Source organism: Monopterus albus, unplaced genomic scaffold (genome assembly GCF_001952655.1).
Source record: "Monopterus albus unplaced genomic scaffold, M_albus_1.0 scaffold94.1, whole genome shotgun sequence".
Lineage (NCBI taxonomy): Eukaryota > Metazoa > Chordata > Actinopteri > Synbranchiformes > Synbranchidae > Monopterus > Monopterus albus.
The window spans coordinates 1,345,079-1,368,201 of record NW_018127974.1 but is presented as its reverse complement, the minus strand read 5'-3'; the positions used below and the strand labels follow the sequence as shown (position 1 = coordinate 1,368,201).

General features: G+C 41.7%; 1 protein-coding gene across 1 annotated transcript in view; it reads left to right on the top strand.

The window, feature by feature from the left end:
- prkd3 (protein kinase D3) overlaps positions 1-22,444 on the top strand; it is a 37,283-nt gene extending 14,839 nt beyond the window's left edge. The window contains exons 3-19 of the mRNA XM_020608658.1: positions 3,799-3,937; positions 7,639-7,770; positions 8,303-8,460; positions 10,035-10,227; positions 10,346-10,423; positions 11,135-11,321; positions 11,857-11,980; positions 12,193-12,270; positions 14,919-15,195; positions 16,529-16,581; positions 16,978-17,050; positions 17,137-17,243; positions 17,405-17,566; positions 18,533-18,631; positions 18,747-19,014; positions 19,478-19,563; positions 20,661-22,444. Of these exons, the coding sequence (XP_020464314.1) occupies positions 3,799-3,937; positions 7,639-7,770; positions 8,303-8,460; positions 10,035-10,227; positions 10,346-10,423; positions 11,135-11,321; positions 11,857-11,980; positions 12,193-12,270; positions 14,919-15,195; positions 16,529-16,581; positions 16,978-17,050; positions 17,137-17,243; positions 17,405-17,566; positions 18,533-18,631; positions 18,747-19,014; positions 19,478-19,563; positions 20,661-20,834 (2,388 nt within the window). The 3' untranslated portion in view covers positions 20,835-22,444. The remainder of the gene's footprint in view (positions 1-3,798; positions 3,938-7,638; positions 7,771-8,302; positions 8,461-10,034; positions 10,228-10,345; positions 10,424-11,134; positions 11,322-11,856; positions 11,981-12,192; positions 12,271-14,918; positions 15,196-16,528; positions 16,582-16,977; positions 17,051-17,136; positions 17,244-17,404; positions 17,567-18,532; positions 18,632-18,746; positions 19,015-19,477; positions 19,564-20,660) is intronic.
- The last annotated feature ends 679 nt before the right edge of the window (positions 22,445-23,123 follow it).

Genomic DNA, 23,123 nt, shown 5'->3' with positions numbered 1-23,123 from the left:
TTTTATTATTAAACGTACATGGATGAGTCATTCATTAGATTTTTTTTTACTTTATTGTTTTGAGAATTTCAATTCAGTTCAATTCAGTTATATATGTATAGTGCCAAACCAAACCACAGCAAAAATCATCCCTGGGCAGGGCATCTCAGGGAATGTCAGTGCAACTGATATTCCTCATTGTCAAATGGTGCAGCTGGTTATTCAAGCCAAATCATTTTTCATGGCTATCGTGAGATAATTTCTTTTTGGCACCCAATAAAATAGGACCATATTTCAGATCTGTCCCGCTCCTTGACCCGCTCTCCCCCACAATCTTCCCTCTCTCCCCTTTTCTTCGCCTCTCACCCTCTTTCCTTATAACAGGATTTAGCATATCAATGGCGGATTAGTTTGTTTAACAATAGCTTACTACTGCAAAGCCTCTTTCCACTCGTCTTTCCAGCATGACTTGTGGACCTCACACACAGCTCCTCCATGCTGGGGTCTTTGGTGTGCGTGTGTGGTCATGGCTGCTCGGCTTGGATTTGCGCTTGAAGACGACAAAAGACATGCTTAGTCACTATGGGCTTTGGAGATCATGCAGTAGCATGTGTGGGTGATGGTGTGTACAGGAGCACGGTGGTGGTTTATTCTTACATGCATGCATGTTGGGTGGAGAAAACATACATGAAACGTGTGATTTCTGCTTGTATGCATGTGTGCTCCTACAGGTTAGCCATCAATTATCACTTTATCTCTTTGATCTGAACCAAGTACTGTTAAAATGTGCCCTAAACCTGGAAATCTATTGTTCTTGTACCTCTGGCTTCCGCTTTCTTTGATGGATCTTGGAAAAAAGTAGTGTCCTCTTCCCCTGCAGCCATTACATGCAGATGCTCCAGCTCTGGAATGGGACCTGCTCTATGCAGTGGAAAGTGTTGCACCAAGTGCCAAGTGGGGGTGACTCCAGCTGGCTAGATTTGGGCATGGACTGCAATTTATGTGTGTGTGTTGGAGAGTGGGTGTGTCAGGTAAGTGGAGGAAAACCCCACCATGACACTGCAGCCTGCTCAGGAAGGATGCCTGCCCCCCCTTCCCCTGTCTGCGGGGGTGACGGTTTGGGCCATGTACCATTAGTCACCTCAGAGGTTGACAAGGTTTAGGATGTAGGTATGTCAGAAGGTGGGATTGAGCTGGAAATGTTCCATTATACAGGCACATGCTTTATGTTCCACTCAGATACTCGGCAAGACTTTCTCCTCACAGACTGTTTCTGTTAAACTCTGACTCCAGTTTTGATGCTGTTAATATAATGTTACATTGCCATATGGTTACAACATAACATAAGGAAGGGTGTGAGTGTTACATCCCTCCTCGCTGAGATTTTCCCAGCATCCAAAGGGTGAGAGGGGAGATATAACTGAGACATAGTCCCAGTCTATCACAAGGTTGACACACACATTATATCACTGCATGCCCTTCTTTTGATTGGGAGAGAATTTTGAAACACCCAAATAAAGCCTGAAATAATAATAAGACAACATCGCATGCCCTTCTTTTGATTGGGAGAGAAAATTGAAACACCCAAATAAAGTCTGAAATAATAATAAGACAACATGCAAACTCCCTGTAGAAAGACCCGCAATGGATTTGAAACGACTACCTTTAAGTGAAGTATCCTTTTTATAGTAAAAAAAGAGGTATATTATTTCACCATATACGTGCAAGTATTTACCTCAGATGACCCACATTTGGGAATGACCGGTCTTACTTACGTTCTTATTTTTTGGAATTATGACAGGGACATTATGCAGTAATTCAACTCAAATTCACTTAATATTGAATTGCCATATTTGTTTAAAGGGTCAGTTCACCCAAATTACATTAGAAACATATTTTCCAGTTAGCCCCTTGTAGTATCTAGCAATACTGATAGTTGTAGTTATGAGATATGTATCTGCCAGTGAGTTATCTACCTCCATGCCAACACATCTGAGATCAATTGAATATATATTACATTTGGAGCATTCAATAGTTGTGTATCTTTCCAGAAACAATTCCTAGTTACTGACTGATTGATGCGATATGCCTTAAATTATGTCATTGGCAATGTAGCTGCCCCATAATGATGCATAATGATGCTTAAAATACATGTTTATTCATGAGGTGAACCTGTAGAAATGTGAGTGCTATTTATTCTAAGCACCCAGTGCCTGGGGAGTCTCGCTGTATAAGAAGTGATGTTTTGTGTTATGCTGTTATACTTTACTGGTCCCTGTTCAGAGTGCAGGTAGGGGCAGAGCGTCTTTATTGGCATCTCTCTGTTCAAGCAGTAGTCCCCTCTGTATCATCTCTTTCTGTACACAATTACATTTTTGCCTCCTGATGGCTCATCCTTCTGGCTTTGTTGACACTACTCATCTGATACACCCATGTTTTCCAGAGGCATCAATCTGTCTTGCTGTTTCTGTAGCTGTGTTTTTTGGCAGTTAAAAGGCTCCAGGTGCCTTTAGTGTCTCGTGGCTAGACACCGTGCCAGCTCCAGTGCTCCTGGGCCATAGTGGCATTGTTTTGTGTGGCCCATTGTGCATGGCCCTGTTTTAGAGGGAAACAGCTGGTTGATCCGCAAGGACCAGCCTGACTGGCATCAAGACTGTGCTCATGCTTTGGTTTAAAATGACATTGTCCCACTTTGATACAAACAGTGCAAATCAGTTTTACTGCATTGTTGGGTTTGCAAAAGAAATGTTACATGCAGGAGATTGTTTGCACATTCCCCTTGATATGCAAAACAGGATACTTCTTTGTGCAAGCTTCAACTATAAAAGTTAGGTTTTGTGGATTCTCTCAGTAGTTATTTGCAAATGATAATTCCTTAATTTCTGTATATATGTTCACATAATTTTACTGTAGATCTTTCCAAGGGTCAAGACCATTGCACTCCATGATGCTATGAGCTGCCCTGAGTACAGGAAATGACTCAGTATTGACTGGCGCTACACTTCCTCTGCACTGATTCTCCTCTACTCCTCTCAGGATGTTTACCTCCTCCTCCCCCTCCTCCTCCACATCTCCCTCCGCCACCCTCCTCCCTGCCCCCATCCTTGATCACATGTCTTTATGACCCAGTCCGATTCAGTTCGGTTTGGTTTCGTTTGGTTTGTCCAGAAATCGTAAGTGAAGGCGACTGCTGCGCTGGGGTTCTTGGTCATGCTGGGTGATTTGGGTTTTTTTTTTGTGTGTGTGTGTACGCTTCCTACAACATGCACCTTATGCACTGTTGTTCAGCACAGCAATTAGTTTATCATGATTATTTCCTGTTTGCAAAAACCAATCACTGTGTTCCTGGAAACAATGTGAAATAAAAGACTCAGGATTTTCTTAGAAAACAGACATTACCACTTCTTATTCATGGGTCTTTTTCATGGTGGGCTCCTATTTAACTCACACCTAGTTTCCTCTGAATGCAAGATAGGAGGTCTGAGCAGGAGCTCTCTTCGTGAGCCACTAGTCTCAAAATGTAAGACACAGGAATATGAGCGTGTCCTTGCTTGTGTGTTTTTACAGGAGGTTTACATTAGAAAAGATTATGAGTCAGGCAAAAGGGGTTCAAGTACATCGATTTCTCATTCTTTGTCTATTTTCTGTTATGTGATATGGACCCACCACAGTGCAGTCACTATGAATGTTTAGACACTGTGACACACACACACACACACACACACACACACATTACCCCTATCATTATATACTGGGCTTAGTACTTTACTGCATCTTTACTACACTTGTGTCTTCACTTATATTTCCACCTCTGTCTAGTTCCCAGAGTGCGGGTTCTTCGGTATGTACGACAAGATCCTGCTGTTCCGCCACAACCTAAATGACGAGAACATCCTGCAGAGGTTGACCTCGGCAGAGGACATCCATGAAGGAGACCTCATTGAGGTGGTGCTCTCGGGTATGTAAGCTGCAGTCAAACTGTAAGTTAATACATAATGTATTACCTAACCAGTCAGAGATTTTCAGTAATTTCTGCTTGATCAGTAAGTTTTGTTGCATTCTCATTTATTATAATTTCATAAAGACAAAAATATCTGCAGAGCTTGGTGGAGCGTAGCAGATTGTAGTAGAGCAGAGTGGAGCAGGGGGAGGGAGTGCTGGGTGGAGCACAGTGGATTGACTTGGAGTTTCATTCTAGTGCTACTTAAAGTCACAAACTGTAGTTTTAAAACATGAACAAACAAGTAGTACTAAAATGAATTGCTACTTACAGTAACATCCTTGTGAGGAAAAAACCATCACCTAAGTAAAACTTTAAGGGATGTTACTTTGACAAATCAAAAGGAATGAACCAGAGATCTTAGTTGCAAAGTTTGTATCTCTTGTTGTGAATAGCTGTAGTGTTTTTATAGGGGCTTGCTTATTAAATGTTAAATACAATAGTGTGAAAGCAGCTGCAGACATAAAAATGCTCATTTTGATCTAATTGTAGAGAAAACCAGCAGCAGACCATCACAATAGTTGACTTGTGTGTTTATAAAAGGAGAAAGGCTATGGTATAAGAACTGGTCACTTTTTATTTACCTTCTTACACTCATGCCATCGCAAACACTGTCAAATTATAACACAGTGATTTTTCTACCACATCTTTGTTTAAGTCTCTTTATGTTCAAATCAAACAAACTTAGTCATGCTTCTTCACATTTCCAAAACATATAATTTCACCAAACTAAGTGTCTTAAAGTCCAAACAGTGGTGTGAAAGTAATACATTGGAGCAGGGTTCCCTCGGTACATTATTGTGCCTAGTCATATACACTTTCCACTAAACACAGCATACTGTGTCTTGGTCAGTGGGTCAGATACATGCTGTGAAAGCCCTCTGTACTCAGCGGAATGTCACTGTCAAAATGAAGTATTATTCCTGTGGTCTGTTGGTGAATCACTCAGCACTCCACTCACTCATTCACCTGCTTTTGATTTTTTGATATAAATGTGCTTTGTTTTCCTTCTTCCTCCTCAAAGTTTCCGTCAGATTACCCACCTCTGTAGCGGCTACACAGGTGTTTAGTTTCTCTTTGTCATTTCCTGCGATGAATGCATCGGCTTCCTGTGTGGTGCTGAGACCAACAAATGGCTTAGAGTAGCTTTTCTGCTTCAATCTGTTCTCCTGCTCCATCTGTCTCCACCGTGAAACACCTGACACCACCTGTGCCAAATACCCCCTCTCCTGGGCTGAGACTATTGTTTGCAGGGATTTTAACAGAGGATGACTGTATAGGTTTAGGATCTGAAGATACTTCAGGAATCAGGGCCGATGAATGTAGACTACAGACTGGGGAACTTCCTTCTTTTTGTTTCTGACTGTCTGTGTTTGTCTTGTGCTCTCCTTTGTGTCAGTCTTTGTTGTTCTCTTCCTCTCTTCTGCTTTCTCTCATTCTAATCCCTCCTACCTCAGCAAATCTATGTGCATATGGAAGCTAGACAGTTTATATTCTGATGATCAGATATAGTACCTGGTGAAATCCAGCACAGATCTCAGTTTTGCTACAAATGCAGCGCATGCAGTTTTTTAAAATTTCATCTAACACTCAGTGAACTTGGCCTTCTTCATGAGAAGAGCTTTGCTATGTCAGACACTTGATCTTTGTTTGAGAAGCACAAGCTGAGAGATGCACATTCCCAGGCCTTTCATTTGGTTCAGAGAAAATATGAACCTTTTCCGCCCCACAATTTGTCTCCTGTCATCTTCTGCTCAGTTTTCCTTAACCAACCTGTTGTTGGATTCTGTGGCTGTGGGAGAGAGATGGTCTGAATATCTCTCCCGCTGCAAGGGGGAGGCAAAAGTGGCTTTTTCTTGGCTGCGGGCTCAAAGAAGAGGGCTTGTTTTTCCTGCAGTAAGTGATTGTAGTAGACCCACAGAGAGTAAACATGCTCTGATGTGCGGGGCGGTCCTGGACACAGCCAACACTGCGCAGGCCATCTCAGCCCATGAGGTTTGAGGTTTGGCCTGACCGATTGTCCCTTTGTTCTGTTTTTCACTCCCTTAAATTTCCACCCGTATGCACAGACTTCTTATTCTGTGTGAAATTGATATTTTACCATATCTACTTGTCATAAATGTGGCAAGCTTGTTTTTATCAGACGGAAACTTGGGGCCCCCCAAATGGAACCTCAGTGCCCCCAAAGCACGTTAATGTGAGCCTCTCCCCTCGTGAGAAAAACATTGTGTTGAGTTTATGTGCAGTGTTGTTTGATGCTAATTGGCATGACAAGCATTACATAACACAGTGAGTGCTAAGAAGCAGCCAGTTGTTTTACAGACGGGTGTGAAAAAGCCTTTGAATGCTGCTTTTTATGCGTGTGTGCAAGGGAGCTATGCTTGCCCCGTGACATGTGACCTGCCTGAGCTCTTTCTTCTGTTTCAAATCAAATCCAGCCTGCGAACATTGTCACACCAGCCTTTGTATTTCTCTGAAATGAAGAAAAGTGTCTCATCTCAGATCTCAGATCACAGATCTTGGGTGACCTCCTTTTTTACTGAACTTTGGACATAAATATACTACATCTGAAAGTTTCATTGCAGTGATTTAAAAACATACAGAAAAATAGATTCTAATTTGTTTTTTCTTTTGTTTGACCCTTTAATTGACTCTTTGACCTCTCCTGTTTTTGGAAATGTTGCATTCTTTTGTCAAATTCATGGATCAGATTGATGAAGTGGGACTGGCTTTTTATTGCCTGTGAGGATTTCTTTCTTCAAGGATGTTTTTTTTTCCATTGTTATATAAAGCATGTGTAAATTTTTAGCAAAGGAAATGCTCTTTTTGTTACTGGCCACATGTCATAGTTGTTCAAGCCTGCATCTCATCATAGCTACAACAGCTGAGAATGTTGTTAGTTGTTGATGATAAAATGTGTTTGGTTGAATCACCACAAAGGAAATAAACTAGACCTCATTATATGACAGTGCCACTGCCACCATGCAGGTCTTTTTGTTAAACCCGAATGTTAAAGACAAACTGTTCCCTTGTTGGTAACTGCAGCCACATAAATGATTACACAGAAATGCTTGCAGGCTCAGAGACTTGTGCGCACATACACACAGGATTAGCAGCAGGAGCCTCAATATCTTCCAGTGTGTCTGTTTGACACAAAACAACAGAATAATAAAGGAACAACAAAGGCAAACAGAGATAGAGGTATATCCACAGCTCTAGTCTATTTGATATTACAGTATGTGCATGTTAACAGAAATGGACTGATATTACAGGATCATATTTCTCTGCTGTATTAGGGGTTTTCCCTTTCACTTTGATACTAAGAATGATGAAAGTGCCCTCTAGTGCAGCAATGTGAATATAACTCATACTTGGCTCATATGAGAGTTTGCTTGCAGTTAATTTTGTCCCTACATCTTCACACACACATATAGTGAGACTGTACATTGTCTGAAATATTGCATTAATTTTAGAAGCTGTTTGAAATTGTGTCCAAATCCCTTAATAAACATCTGCTCTCTTCTTGCCTTTTTGATTCCTTTGTCACCCCCCCTTCCAGTCGTTGTTCTTTTCTGATCCTTTGGTTTTCTTAAAAAACATTTTCTGTATTTGTTTGATTTTGCCTAGTTTTAGTTAAACCACTTGTGTGTTGTTTCCAGCTCAAGCCACAGTTGAAGACTTCCAGATCCGACCCCATGCCCTTTTTGTCCACTCCTACAAGGCCCCCACCTTCTGTGACTACTGTGGGGAGATGCTGTGGGGTCTGGTTCGTCAGGGGCTCAAATGTGAAGGTTAGAGACCCACACACACACTTATACCTGGGTGAATACTACAGAACACCCTGTGTCTTTGCCAAGCCTTTGACTTCTCCACATCTCACTATACCTCAGTGATTACTGTATTCACACACACATGCATGCACAAACACACCAGATCTCTGACTTCACATACAGTACAAGCAAAAAGAAGGTTTGGCTTCAGGCGCTGTAGCCAGTGAAAAGCTTGGCATTCAGATCCCAGTGGAGTTATGGTACGCCGCCTTGCCTTTCTGTTTTTCACTGTTGAATCAGATATGAATTCTGCTCATTCATTTTAAAGTCATTAGGCTGCATTTGAAGCCTTCTTTAACTATGAATTCAGTTTAAATAGTTGATTTATTTACCTGTGGAACATTTGTAGTCTTAAATTCACTTATAGAAACCCATCCTTAAGTGGGGCCATCTTGTGGCTGCCTTGCAAAATAACATCTGTTATCATCTCACAGGCTGCTGTACTGTTTTCCTTGTTCTTGTGACTGATGCTGTGTGTGTTTTCATGTTGAAGGGTGTGGGCTAAACTACCACAAGCGCTGCGCCTTTAAGATCCCAAATAACTGTTCTGGTGTCAGGAAGAGGCGACTGTCCAATGTCTCATTGCCTGCACAGTCCCTGTCTGTCCCCCGACTGGTACCTAATGAGCATGTCGTGGTTGTCCTGGATGAGGTGAGCTCTATTATAAGTATTTGCTTAACCTGATCAGAGGATAGGCCCCTTGAGATGTCTCCTGTTGTACAACACACAACAGACACTTACCACACATAATAAAACAACACAGATACATAAATAGCAATAAACAGCAGGTAGATAACAAACAAACAACAGCAAGTAAACAGCACAAACACACAAGAAACAAACAAAACAGGTCCAAAAATTCTCCAACAAATCCTACCGCCCGCCACAATATCTGCCATCAAATATCATTGAACAAAACCAACACAAACAAAACATTACTTCACCAATTAAAACAACAAAAATAAACAAGTACACATTATATATCTACCTACAACTAATATAATGTACAGTCATTAGCAGGAACAAGTAAGACAAACAAACAGAGAAGCCTTATAATATGAAAAGAAGTAATAGATCTAAGCGAATTAGGTAAATTATTCAAATCTGATGGAGCTTTGAATCCGAAATCCTGTCTCCCAAATTCTTTAGATGTAAATGACACAACAAAGTAAGGGTATTGATTGTTTCTAAGTAAATAAAATGAACTGTGCAGAGCCAAAAATCATTTTAAGTATAATGGACAATTTAAAAACAAAAAGAAATCAATGAAAATGTCTCCTAGACTTAAAAGGTAACCAATTAAGGGACTCATATATAAAACAATGATGTGTACCATAAGAACACCCCACAATAAATTTAGAAAATACTATTGAAAATGAGATTTAGTGGATAAAGATGTGTTTCAGAGGTTTTCAGTGTAGTTTACGTAAGTATGATTTTATCTGCTTGGATATTAAGGTTCAACCTCAAAGAGCACTGTAACCTAGTTTAACCTAATCAATGGGGGGAGATGATTTTTTTTTCTTCTTCCATAAAATAGGCTCGCTGGGCTGACATAATTCTAAATCAGACCGGAAGCCAGGTGAACTGGCCAAGAATCTGCATGCTGTTAAACATTTCTTGACTTATCAGATTTGGCTCTTTTCCGTGGGTGAATCTACTGGGCCCTGTTGTAGAACACAACTGATGTGGAAAACTGAACTGAGCTGCTCAGAGCTCTGTGGAGAGATCCTCAGCGAGGCCTTATGAAACAGTCTTTGTATCAGCCCCACACTGGAATATTCTCCTCTTGTCTATGTCCTCGCTAAAGGTCATCAGGAAATGTGATTATGTTAATGACCTTTGTATTTGTATCCCTTGTTGGCAACAGTGAAGAAAGCTTCCTTCCCATTTGGGTCAGGAGCTTCCAGTCATTTATTCATTTAAAATCATAAGTAAATGCTCATATGTGGTAAAACATGACAAGTAGAATAAGCTTGTATCAAACACTGTGATCGTCATGCTAACTCAGAATGACACATTTATTTTTCCCCTTCTCCACTGATTTCTTTCTCTCGTTGGCCCTGCCATTTCATTATTCATTCTGTCTTCCCCTAACACTCACATACTCCCTTTGAGGCTGTTCTTCCTTCGCTTTTCCCTTCACTTCTTTCCTGCATATGGTTTTTAATTCTTCCTAACCTCCCTCCATCTTCCTCGTTTTTCCATCCGTGCTACCCCCGCAGCAAAGGCCCCATCAGGAGCCAGGGAAGCGGATCCTGTCCTGGAGCGGCAGGCCTATTTGGATGGAGAAGATGGTGCTGGGGCGGGTTAAGGTGCCACACACTTTTGCCATTCACACTTACACTCGTCCCACTATCTGCCAGTACTGCAAGCGTCTGCTGAAGGGTCTATTTCGCCAAGGCATGCAGTGTAAAGGTAGGACTTCATATGAAGCGCATGTTCCCAAAATTCAAATGTTGAAATTTAGAAGGTTTTGGTGATGCTTTTCCATGAATGCTGTGTGTTTGGGTCATTTTTAAAATTTCATTTCCAGACTGCAGATTCAACTGCCATAAGCGGTGTGCTTCAAAGATACCAAGAGACTGTTTAGGGGAGGTGGACTTCAACGGCGGTAGGTTCTAATTCTGTAAGCCCCTTTTACACAGAGATTACGGTAAACTGTCAGTGATTTTACACTTCTTCAAGGTTGGTTTTATACACTGAACTTAAAAAGCTGGCAAACTGCCACTTGTGTGTTCATTTTACACAGCTGCCAGAATCCCGGTGCTAGAGGCGTGATGCTGATCGTGACATCCAATGGTCTGTGTACTTTGTGGCCAATTTGAAAATGAAACAAAGGGGCTGTTTTCTGATGTAGTCTGACATATTTATAAAAGGAAATCAGGACTTACAGTCGGCCTACTACACGCATCCATTTTGAGGTGTGTGTGTGTGTTTGAGGGCAGGGCTACAATCACAAGATAAATTTTAAATTCTTCTAATCACTTTGCTCGCCCTGATGCTGCTCTCTCTCTTCATTCACTCTCTAGCTCTCTCGATCTCTCTCTCACTTTCTCACGTGGACCTCCAACCTCCGATTTCACCTCATCCTGTTTGTACAGGAGGTGGGGTGAACTCATCTCAGCAAAAATGCTACCTCTCACTGCGGCTTTTTGGAGGGTCAACACTGACCCCCCCCCAATTCCAAAACTGTACCTTTTCTACACAAAGGCGAGGTGGACAACTGGGGGAAAACTTATGGGCAATGTAAAAGGGGCTGCAGTTACACGGCCATGTCTCTAATGAGTTAAATAATATTTGGATGTGTGATGTGCATGTGTAGAGCCAGTCAGCCCTGGCCCAGACTCTGACACTACCATGGATGTTATGGAGGTGGACAGTAGTGATATCGATGGCAGCAGGGGACTGGATGACCCAGAAGAACCGTCCACCCCAGATGAGAGGATGTTCGACATGGAATCTCCCTTCATGGACAGAGAGAAGGATGAAGAGCCCATTAAGACTATTAGGTATAAAGATACAGATTTTACTACAGCTTGTCTATGTTTACTTATTCTGTCCTAGCTAAATCTGTTGATGACGCAAACATTTCTGTAGGTGGCACTGTTTGCTACTTCAGCCATGATGGCTACCACTGTTCATTCCAACTACGCAATTCTGTTTTCAAATATTTTGTTTTTGGCATTTTGTCTTTATTGGGCAGTTTAGTAAAGAGTGACAGGAAACACAGAGAAAGGGGAAAGGCATGCAGCAAAGGTCACCAGCCTGATTGAAACCGGGGAGTCTGTGGTTATGTTTTCAAACACCCGGTCTAACTGCCCAGTTCCTTTATTTATTCTTTGGTGTTTTATGTTTCTACCACTGTTGCTATGACTTTAAACATGAAATATATCACATCCTGTACAAAACCTATGTCAGAAAAGACCTACAAGACTGCTTAGAAAAGCAAATGTATTTGTATATATAATGTTTCATTATAATAAGCTCTAAAAGTAAGTATTTGTCTAATATACTGATAAAACTTTAATTTGTGTGTGTACTTAGCCCTTCCACCAGCAGCAACATCCCTCTGATGCGTGTGGTCCAGTCCATCAAACACACCAAGAGGCGGAGCTCCACAGTGGTGAAGGAAGGCTGGATGGTTCATTATACAAGCAGGGACAACTTGGTAAGACTGATAACCCCAGAAGCCTAACAGAAGAGTTCTAATTGAAATGGGCTGTGTTTAGCTTACTATATGCCGGGGCAGACTCCTCCTCCAAAGCTGGTCACATTAGTTGAATTGAGCACAGAAGGTATTTTGCTTGAGAAGCAACATGTAAGACTACTACAGTAATGGTAGATTTGGTCTAACTCAATGTTTGTTTTCCCATTTAACAGCGGAAGAGACATTACTGGAGGCTGGACAGCAAGAGTCTGAGTCTTTTCCAAAACGACACTGGAGCCAAGTTCTACAAAGTAAGTATAAAACTATCATCCCTGCCTTGTTCTTGGAAAATCATGTCCTTGTCCTTCACATTAAACACACTCACATGGATTGAAGTGTTAGAAAATAAAACAAGGTGCTTCACGGTGGAGTCCATGGTGAGTGATATCCTTAAAGTCCTCAAACTATCTTCATAGGATTGAAAAGTCACAACTATTCTTTCGTTCAATTTCATACAAACTACTGATACCGAAGTCACTGAGGAGGGGAGTCTTTTTCATATTCATATTTAACTATTGACTGTCACACTATGGAAATGAATTCTAACCAGCGATATCTGTGTGACTCAGCTGTCAGAAGGGCCGCCGTGTTGCAAGTGTAAACTGCCCTGAGGTCAGTTTAGCCTACTGAAATTTCCCCTGTGGTTTTTTTTACCCTGCAGGCTGGTCTCGTTCCTGCATGAAGTGAAAAGAATCACTAACAGTTCGTGTGTTTGTGTAACAGATCGGATGAGATGTTTGAAGTGGTTTTAAAGAGAGGTTAAACATTTTGACTAGAGGGGATCCCCAAGTAACGAAAAGTGGATTTACAGGAGTTAAAACAAACTGATGTCTTCTGGTCAAATTCTAAAAACAAGGATCAAGATTAAGGTTTCTAAATCCAACACTGAAGTGAGGCATACACACACTACACAACCAGTGGCTGTCAGTGAAATGTTGTAATTTAAAAGTGTAAATTCAGTTGTGGAGAGTGTGTGACACTTCCCTCTCAGTGCCAGCACCGCAAGTCAGTCATTATGTTGCCGCCAGGGGTTGAATAGCACAGTAATTACACTCTGATGACTGAGGGAGGGAACTACACCCAGCAAGGTAAAGACTTTCACGTGTGTGTTGGTGATTGTGTGTGCATGTAGGCTGGGGGATGTGAACATCCTTTTGTTCATGTCGCTTTGTGTGTTTTGAGACTTTGACACCCCTTTGGGAAGATGTATAGGATGCAGCAGAGTTTCCAGGGTCAGAACTAGCATGTTCACTTTGTGTGTGTGTGTGTATCAGATGTAGTTTTATATGCAGCCATATCTGCAGCCCTGCATCTCCTGCCACCAAAGCTTGGAGAAGACCCTTCTGAGTATGTTCACTGGCAGCTTTATGTGGTTCTTTATTATCAACTTGGCACTCAGCTACAGTATGTTTAAGCCCTTCAGGAAGCTAATTGAAGGCCAGCTGTAAGTGCCTTCTTTTCATGCTTCAGTTTGGTGTTTGATCCAGGCCTGCTGCCTCAGAGTAGCAGATTTTTATCCATGATAGATAGCATGAGGGGTTTCCTGTATATATAGTAGGAAAAGGTTTTTGTTGAGAGGTTTCTTTTCAGAAACCACAGATTGTCCATATGCTCAGTCTGTCTTGGGTATTTTCCTTTCATTTCTCTGAAGTTTCTACCCTGCTGCTCATCAGTGTGTGGCCACTGTCCTCCCCTTTTCTTTATACCCCCAGTCTAATTTGCGGTGGTCGCGTGATGGCTTGCTTGCCAGCCATTTTCGCCATTTTCGCCATTTGGAACCCATAACAGTTCCCTGTTTGAAGATAAGGCCCCTGTATTTGTGGCTTTCTCTGAAGTACCATTTATGAGGTGAGGGGGCTTCTCTCTGTCTCTGCCAGACTGAGTCCTGTCACATTCAAACGTTGCACCCACACACAGAAACCCACCCATTTACACACTAGCCCGCGGAGGAACAGTAGTTGCCATGCCTTTCGTCTCGGTGGCTAGCGGTAGCGCCAGCGGCTCGTGGTCAGATGGGGCCTCTGGCTGGCCCTGCCTTGTAATCAGGGAACCAGAGCACTTCAGCTGCCAAAGGGCCCCACTCACATGACTCAGCCCCGCTAACCACAAGCACTTCATCTGATACTCTGTGGTGAGCCACACAGAGGGGAGAGCGTGTGTCTCTGTGAACCCCTATTGGCTGGAGATTCTCTGTTTTTAAGTTTTTGGCCCACCCTCCTCTCTTTGATTTGACAATGAGCTTGAAGGGGAAGGGAAACATTTAAAGTGCGCCGTCCTTCCTGTATGTGCTCAAAAGACAGAGAAGTGGAAAGGACAAAGTCAGAGCTGGGATCATAGAATCAATACTGTAACTAAATGTGGAGACGAGGAGTTTGTGAGTTATACTACCTGTGTCAGTGTATTTGTCAAGATATTTTGCAGGTTTGCAAGCATCTTTTCTGCTTTAAAAAGTAAGAAAGAAACTTGTTTTTGACCTATCTAGTTAACATGTTTCATCTTAGTTTTTAAATGTATATATTGAGATATCTATTTAAAGCTACAGCATGTGCAGAGTGGATTGTTTGGCGTTTCCTGCTAGTGCTACTTTAAGTTACATTCTGTAGTACTGTAGTATTTCTGGATCTTCCTTTCTTCACCACACTCTTACCTCTCTTTCCAAGGAAATAACCTGTATAATGCATGAATGCACACATGTGAACAAGCACGTATGTGTTTGGCTCCTTCTGTTTTTGGTTTGTTGAAAAGCCTTTTTAACATATAGAAATGCAGAACCCCTCGTTTGACAAAAAAACAATTAAACTCTCACTTGATAGAAACTGTATGGCTGTCATTTATTTGAGAAACACAGAATGTAGACTTATGGAGTTACTGATTTGTGTCTGTGTCAAACATCCTGCAGGAAATCCCTTTGTCCGAGATCCTTCAGGTAGAACAGTCCAGAGACTACAGTAACCTGGCCCAGGGCAGCAACCCCCACTGCTTTGAGATCATCACAGCCACTATGGTCTACTATGTAGGAGAGAACAACATCAGTCACTGCCACAGCCCTGCTCTGGCCGCCTCAGGAGTTGGCATGGAGGTGGCTCAAGGATGGGAGAAGGCCATCAGACAAGCCCTGATGCCCGTCACCCCTCAGCCCAGTGTGGCCAGTGCTGCTGGCCAGGGCAAAGATCACAGTAAGTAGAATGTATTACGGCTCTCTTGTCCTAAAGCCATTAAAACATCTCTGGATGACACTGGGAATACATTTCAAATACCATGTTGCTCTTTTCTTTAAAGTGTGGTTGTTCTTAAAATGAATGAATCATGTATTAACTGTCACAATGGGGCGTCAAGAGCCTAAAGCTGATGACACTTGCTTAGCATTATAGTTATCTAGTTACATATAGAATATAGTTTTTATATGATGACCACAGAACTTCACAGTGGTCATCCTGTGTGCAATGAGGAGAATAGTCCTTTTGTGAAGAGTTTAAATTTCCCCTTTTTGTGAGTTCTGTGATTTTACAGGGTTTTTCCTGCCTCTACATGAGAGGTGTTGCTTACTTTGATTATGTTGGTTGAAAGTTTGAGGTTTGCCGAAGGTGGTCAAAAAACCATTTAGATGACCTGACTCAAATTTCGATGAGCAGGGGAAACCCTGAGTGATTGTCTACAGACCAACGCAAATAAGGCTCCGAGGCAGGTCACTGTTTGACAGCAGTGAAAATGAAGTGGCATGACTGTGTAGAAACTGAGCTTCACAGTATTCTCTTAAGATTCAGAAGATCCTTATCAACAAAGGCAGGAACTGAGTGTGCATGTCTTATCATTTGAGTTCTATGGTTATAAATCTATTTGTATATTTGAAATCCACATAAGAGTCATGCATCCATTTTGAGGTGTGTTTTAAATGTTGGCATGACCTTACAAAACGAGTTAGCCACAGAACGCTGTAGATCTGAAACAGATAGAACAGCACACTTTAAGACTGCCCTTTCCCCTTAGAGTTGGATTCACTTACTACGTATAGGATGATGAACTCATCCGTAACGTTAGTGGAGTAATAGTTCATCTTCAAATACCAGTCCAATTTATGTGGTGCTTTCTGTCATTTAAAACCGACGCAGGTTAAAAGGCAGTATTTGTGCTTAACATTCTTTAAATGATTGCAACATCATGGTTTCTACTTTTACATATTAATGGCTTTCTATTCATTGGCTAGTGTGCACTGTTAGCCCTTGTCAAAAGTCTTAGTTATGAAAAGCGTTGCATACTTTCACCATTCAGTCACATATAACTTCCCCGATCAATGTTATAGCCAATTTATTATGTAATAAAATGCTTCATTATGTGGTGCCTTGACTTATTGCGTGCATAAGAAGGAAAGCTGTGAATAAAAGAAATACTATTATGTGAGCAACATGCCTTTGACTGCATTCACTTAAGGACTCATTGGCTGCTTTGGCATTGGTAAAGTGGCATTTTTCAGTTGTTGAATGTGGAAACATTATGTATTTTCCCCTCCAGAAGAGCTGTCCATCAGCATATCTGTGTCCAACTGCCAGATCCAGGAGAATGTGGTGAGCGGGTCTTCTTTTTTTTTATTTCTTTGAGACGCTATTGCACAATTTCCCAGCATAGTCTGCATATGCATGCATTCATATGCTATTAGTAGCTGTTGCGGTAACATCAGAAATTGTATCCTACTGTTTCTTTTACTAAAACCTCCAGTGGAAGTGTTTATGCTGCATGAATGGGGAAGTGGCAGACTTTTTTTTTTTGCACTTCTATATTAAGTGAAAGTTAAATATTTGGCAATACCAGAAAACATTTTGGAGGAGGAACAGTTTTGCCAGACGTCAGATGATGTAACCTTTACTGATTGCCAGTGTCAGCATGGAAAGTTAACTAAATATTTCCACAAGTAAAAAGCAAAACACAACATTTAGGTAACTGTGCAAATCATGTCTACACAGGATATTGCCTCAGTATACCAAATCTTCTCTGATGAGGTGCTGGGATCAGGCCAGTTTGGCATCGTATATGGAGGTATGTTTCACTTTTGATGTGGTACCACTGAGAAATGTGTTAAACTTGGAGGCTATTATTTATTTCCACAATTTATAATATTTTAGGGAAACACAGAAAGAGTGGTAGAGATGTGGCCATCAAGGTTATTGACAAGATGAGATTTCCTACCAAGCAGGAGAGCCAGTTAAGGAATGAGGTGGCCATATTACAGGTAATGACCATAATCCATCAAACAACTGAACTGAATAACAGCATGAAATTAAAACAAATACTAAGATGTTACAAAGGATAGCTAGTATGTTTTGAGCAAAGCTCTTTGTCTTCTCTGCTATGAAAGCAGAAGTTTAAAGCTGCTGTGATTAATTTCTTCAGAATCTGCACCACCCAGGCATTGTCAACTTGGAGTGCATGTTTGAAACACCAGAGCGGGTCTTTGTTGTCATGGAGAAACTGCATGGCGACATGCTGGAGATGATCCTGTCCAGTGAAAAGAGCAAACTGCCTGAACGAATCACCAAGTTCCTTGTCACACAGGTTAGTGTTTGCCATCTGTTTCTGTCTTGTATTCCTCTCAAGACATTAAGATGCCAGGACTCATGTGCTGACTTTAATTAGAATATTCCAAAGCCTAATATTGCTATAAACAACCTAATAAATAAATAAATAAATAAATAAATAAATAAATAAATGATAACCTGATCAACCTCAAGTGTCACTGCCTTTCCAGCATTCATACTTTAAAATGACACCTTTTTTCACTTCTTGCTAGCAGTTTTTGGTGTCTTGCCCCCATATATTTCCCAAAATAGCTCTCTTTCCCCCTCTCCCTGTATGTTCTCTTCTGTTTTTTGGGGAGAGTTAGCCCACTATAGAGGAGTCTGTGCTTCAGCTCCAGGGCCTGTTTATTCTTGTGGTGAGCTGATTGGGAGGGAATTGTTTACGGGATTGGTCGGCATGGCATCGCAGCCTCTTCCCTGCTTGTGGATTACAGTCTGCAGTGTGCTGGTGACTTTGTGGCCTGATTAGAAGAGCAGCAGACCCCTGGGCCTCCGTGGATCCCAGATCCAAAACAGGAGCGGGGCCATTAACAATAGCTGCAGGCCTGTCTCTGATGTGGCTGGGAGGACTTATGTCAAAGGCAGGGTCAGGACGGGGGAACCAGGCACGCTGTGGTTTTGGCACAGGACCATAGCCAGACATGTGCGCACTACTAGCTTACACCAGGCCTCCTGAATATTGATAGGATGGTGAGATGACATCATATGTCTTTACATGAAGGTACGGGTCAAGATGGAAGTATTTATGGGCATTAGTTTGCTTACACGGCTGTTATTCTCCCATGTGGCGACAGCACAGATTCTACTGCATAGATTATACAAACATTACCCTGTTTATATCATTTACTATATACATTAAAACATTTTGTTGCTGGAGTTTACAGTGTAGTTATTCAGGATATTTGGAGGTAAATCTGGGCTTTTGGATTTTTGTTTGCAACAGATCCTAGTGGCCCTGAGACATCTGCACTTCAAAAACATTGTTCACTGTGACTTGAAACCTGAGAATGTACTACTGGCCTCTGCAGAGCCCTTTCCTCAGGTAAAAAACAGATAAAATCAGTTCATACAGACAGAAATATGTATATATATTTATCTGTATGGGAATTAATGTTTTGTGCATATACACATTGAACAGTTTTTCTGCCTTTTTCCAGGTGAAGCTGTGTGACTTTGGCTTTGCCCGGATCATTGGTGAGAAGTCATTCCGGCGCTCAGTAGTGGGAACTCCTGCTTACCTGGCTCCAGAGGTGCTGCGCAGTAAAGGCTACAACCGTTCCTTAGACATGTGGTCAGTGGGAGTCATTGTGTATGTCAGCCTGAGCGGGACCTTCCCGTTTAATGAAGATGAGGACATTAATGACCAGATCCAGAACGCTGCCTTCATGTACCCCCCTACGCCCTGGAAGGACATCTCTACAGAAGGTAAATTGTTTGCTCCCCGCCTTGAAGTAAACGTCTAAATATTCACCGACGCTTGATCTTATTGCAGCAGTTAGTGTGTCCTTGTAAGCCCTTGGCGGCCTGGTTGCACCTGTAGTCTGGTGTCAAACTGATATTCAGATACACAGTCTCAAAGCTGTCCTCCCCACCTACACGTCTGGGTCGTCTGACCTTTGCTCTGACTTTTCTTTGTTTGTGGTTGAGATGAATCACTTTCAGTTCTCCTCAACTGCCCAAGCTGCAGCTATGCCCACACAGTGAAATACATTACAAGATAAAGATGTTGATGTTGAATTAACTACAGAAACCCCTGTTCTTTTGTTTTGTGGCTGACATTTAGAGACTCTTGGCCCTCTAAAGGTTACATCTTTTTGTATGCTGTGATATGACAGATGTAAGATTAGTTTATTGATACTATCTGCACATGATCTATTTCTCCTCACAGCCACAGATCTGATCAACAATCTTCTCCAAGTCAAGATGAGGAAGAGGTACAGCGTGGACAAGTGTCTTAGTCATCCCTGGTTACAGGTGATGTATTTGCCAGATTTTTATTTTTTTTTAACCTTTTAATCAAACTGTTGCAATTTGCATCTAAAATTGCACTCCTTCTTCTTAGAGTGATAGAGGGATAAATTTGAACACACATTATATAATACGCATACTATAAAAGCTAAGTGGAGCTCCAGGTGTAACCCACTCAGTGAAACCACAGCAACATTATACTTCCTGCTTACATCCCCCACGGCATATTATATATATATGTTTATGTGAAAGACAGCCAAAGGGGCTTGAAGTAACTTAACAACTGGCTGCATCTGTGGAATCACAAACCATAGCTCCTGGTCAGCTAAACTGTTTCCTCCACTGGATGAAATATCTCTTGTTCAGGAGCTGAATTAGCTGCTTGATGTGTTTCACTACCGCTGATAAGATACGGTCTTACATTCGGTAACACTCTGTCTATGTCATCTGGGATTAGCGGTTCTAGGAATAAATTTATATGAACCAAATTCATCTACAACCCAGAGAATTAAACAAAAGCAACAGCTGAGACACACTGGGGAAATGCAGCAGCACTCTATATGAAACGTGGGATAATTCAACATTAAACACCGTGGATGTAGCGCGAGATTAACGTTCCTTTCAGTCCGATACAGTATCTTTTGTTTCGCTATCACAAGGAATGACTCGGTTCCAGGATTAATGTGGGCAGTCGACCATCATTCGTTCTCCAAGTGTTCGCTGCAAAGACCTCACTGCTTCAATGTTTTCTGATGAAACTGAAACGAGCGAAGAGGATTTTAGTACAAACGTGAGAGTCCAACTATTGCAGAGCAGTGGGACACTGGGATTAAATAAACACCACAGAGGTTTCCATGTTCTTCAAGATAGATGGGAACAAAACGTATAATCATGGTAAATGTACACAACAAAGATGAAGAAGATAGACAGTAAATGGTAAAAATGCAAGACAAAAAAAGATGAAAGCTAGATGAAAATGTTTCTAACCAAAATCAACATACTAAAATTTGGATTAAAACTATTGCACATTTTTGTCAGAATTCAATTCAGGTCCATATTAACTCACTGAAACACTGACACTTTACTTTGTTTCATTCCCTCAGGACTATCAGACGTGGCTGGACCTCAGGGAGTTTGAGACGCGGCGAGGCGAGCGCTACATCACGCACGAGAGTGATGATGCACGCTGGGAGGAGTATGCAGACGAGCACAGCCTCGTTTACCCCAAACACTTCATCATGGCTCCCAACCTGGACGACATGGAAGAGGACCCCTAGTGACATGGGGGACTTTCTGCACCACATCTGTTAAGGACTAGGGCTGTCATAGGGACTTTTTGAAATGAAGCTTTGGGAGCAGCGGATTTTCCCTTCAGAAATGTTTGTTGTAGAAGCAGAGAGCAGCCGATCAGATGGCGAATTACTCTCCAGAGGCTGTAAGAAGTGGGGGAAACCCAACAGAATTTGTAGCATGATGCACTGCTACAACCAGCAGGCAGGCGGAGATGTGCGCCACAGAAATGCATTAAGAAACTGTCAAGAGTGAAGCGAGTTGGTTCTTCTCTTTGCACGGTATTAAAACATTCCATGATCACGAACAATCACAAGCCAAAATATGCAAGGTGAGCTTCATTTTAGTTACATACGTTCACTTTAGTTAATGTACACACAATTTTGGTTTATTTTGTGTGACAATGGCTCTTTTCTTTTTGTGAGATGGGAGAACTAGTTGGAAAGAAAGCTTAGCCTGGAGTAAAGGGCACTTTTCACAAGAGATTTGCAGAACAAACCCTAGTGTGTTTGATTCTCACTTCTGAACTGTTTGTGAGACTGTCCTTTGGCATGAAACTGGAACTGTCATGTGTTTGTATGTTTTTTATGAACTTAGTAATTGTGTTAGATGTTTGCACTATATTACCATTGAATATAGCATTTGAATAGAAACACTATTCGCTGCTCCAGAAAGCAAACTGCTTATCAAGTCTAGTGCAAAGTGTTAAAGAGTAATCTGCAGAAAGTTGATACTACAACACAGTATTGGCTGCTTGGACATGTACTTTAACAAACTCCAGCAGGTATTTTCAATCAGCATGTCTTTACCATGAGATCTGTTAGTGGCAGCTAATAGTGTGTAAGTTTTATCAGCTTTCCACTGGTAACTGACAGACCATGACCTAATATCTTAACAAAAACTGTGCATTTATTGTTTCTGAAATGAATTAACATTGTGAGTTTCATTGTGCTACCCTCCAATTCTAAAATATACATTTTTTGATGCTCTGTCTGAAGCACTGCATCTCCACAGGTGGCCAACTTGGGTTTTACATAGAACAAAATACTGGTGTAAATTTCCTTGTTTGTTATGTTGTGTAGACAATTTAACAGACTTTTTGTTTAGACAGTTGTCAGTGAAAATAGGTATAATTACAATTTGGTTCACATGGAAGTTTATAGTACTGCAGTCTCGTACTGTAGTTTGCTCCATTGGTGTGTTTTGGGAGTACGACTCTGTTTCCCGTTGTCCCTTTCCTGTCTTTGTTGCCGCTGGATTGGCAGGTGTCAGTATTGTTATATTTCACTACATACCAATGGAATAAAAATCCTTAATTCTTAACTGGGAATGAACATTTTCTTCAAGCTCCAAATGTCTTTGTGTTCATGCTCCTGATTTTCAACAATAGATTTTGGCTTTGTGTGCCCCAGCATACACACGTGCATGAATAAGCAGTCCTGGCTTGTAGTTTTGTGTATGTTGCATCATGATGTGTGATTGAGTGTGTGCGTGTGTAGTGGTTTCACATGTCAGATCCCATTCTCAGCAAGTGGATGTGATTGTTGCACCACACCAAGCACTATGCCAAGCCAGTCGCTAACCACAGGGGAGTAATGACATACAGTGAGGAACAGAAGTATTTGAACACCTGAGAAAATCAGTGTTAATATTTGGTACAGAAACCTTTGTTTGCAATTACAGAGGTCAAACGTTTCCTGTAGTTCTTGACCAGGTTTGCACACACTGCAACAGGGATTTTGGCCCACTCCTCCACACAGATCTCCTCTAGATCTGTCAGGTTTCGGGGCTGTCGCTGAGCAACGTGGAGTTTAAGCTCCCTCCAACGATGTTCTATTGGATTGAGGTCTGGAGACTGGCTAGGCCACTCCAGAACCTTGATATGCTTCTTACGGAGCCACTCCTTGGTTATCCTGGCTGTGTGCTTCGGGTCGTTGTCATGTTGGAAGCCCCAGCCACGACCCATCTTCAATGCTCTGACTGAGGGAAGGAGGTTGTTGCTCAAAATCTCACAATAAATGGCCCCATTCATCCTCTCCTTAATACAGTGCAGACGTCCTGTCCCCTTCACAGAAAAGCACCCCCAAAGCATGATGTTACCACCCCCATGGTTCACAGTAGAGATGGTGTTCTTGGGATGCAACTCTTCCTTCTTTTTCCTCCAAACACGACGAGTGAAGTTTAGACCAAAAGGTTCTACTTTGGTCTCATCTGACCACATGACTTTCTCCCATGCCTCCTCTGGATCATCCAGATGGTCTTTGGCAAACTTCAGA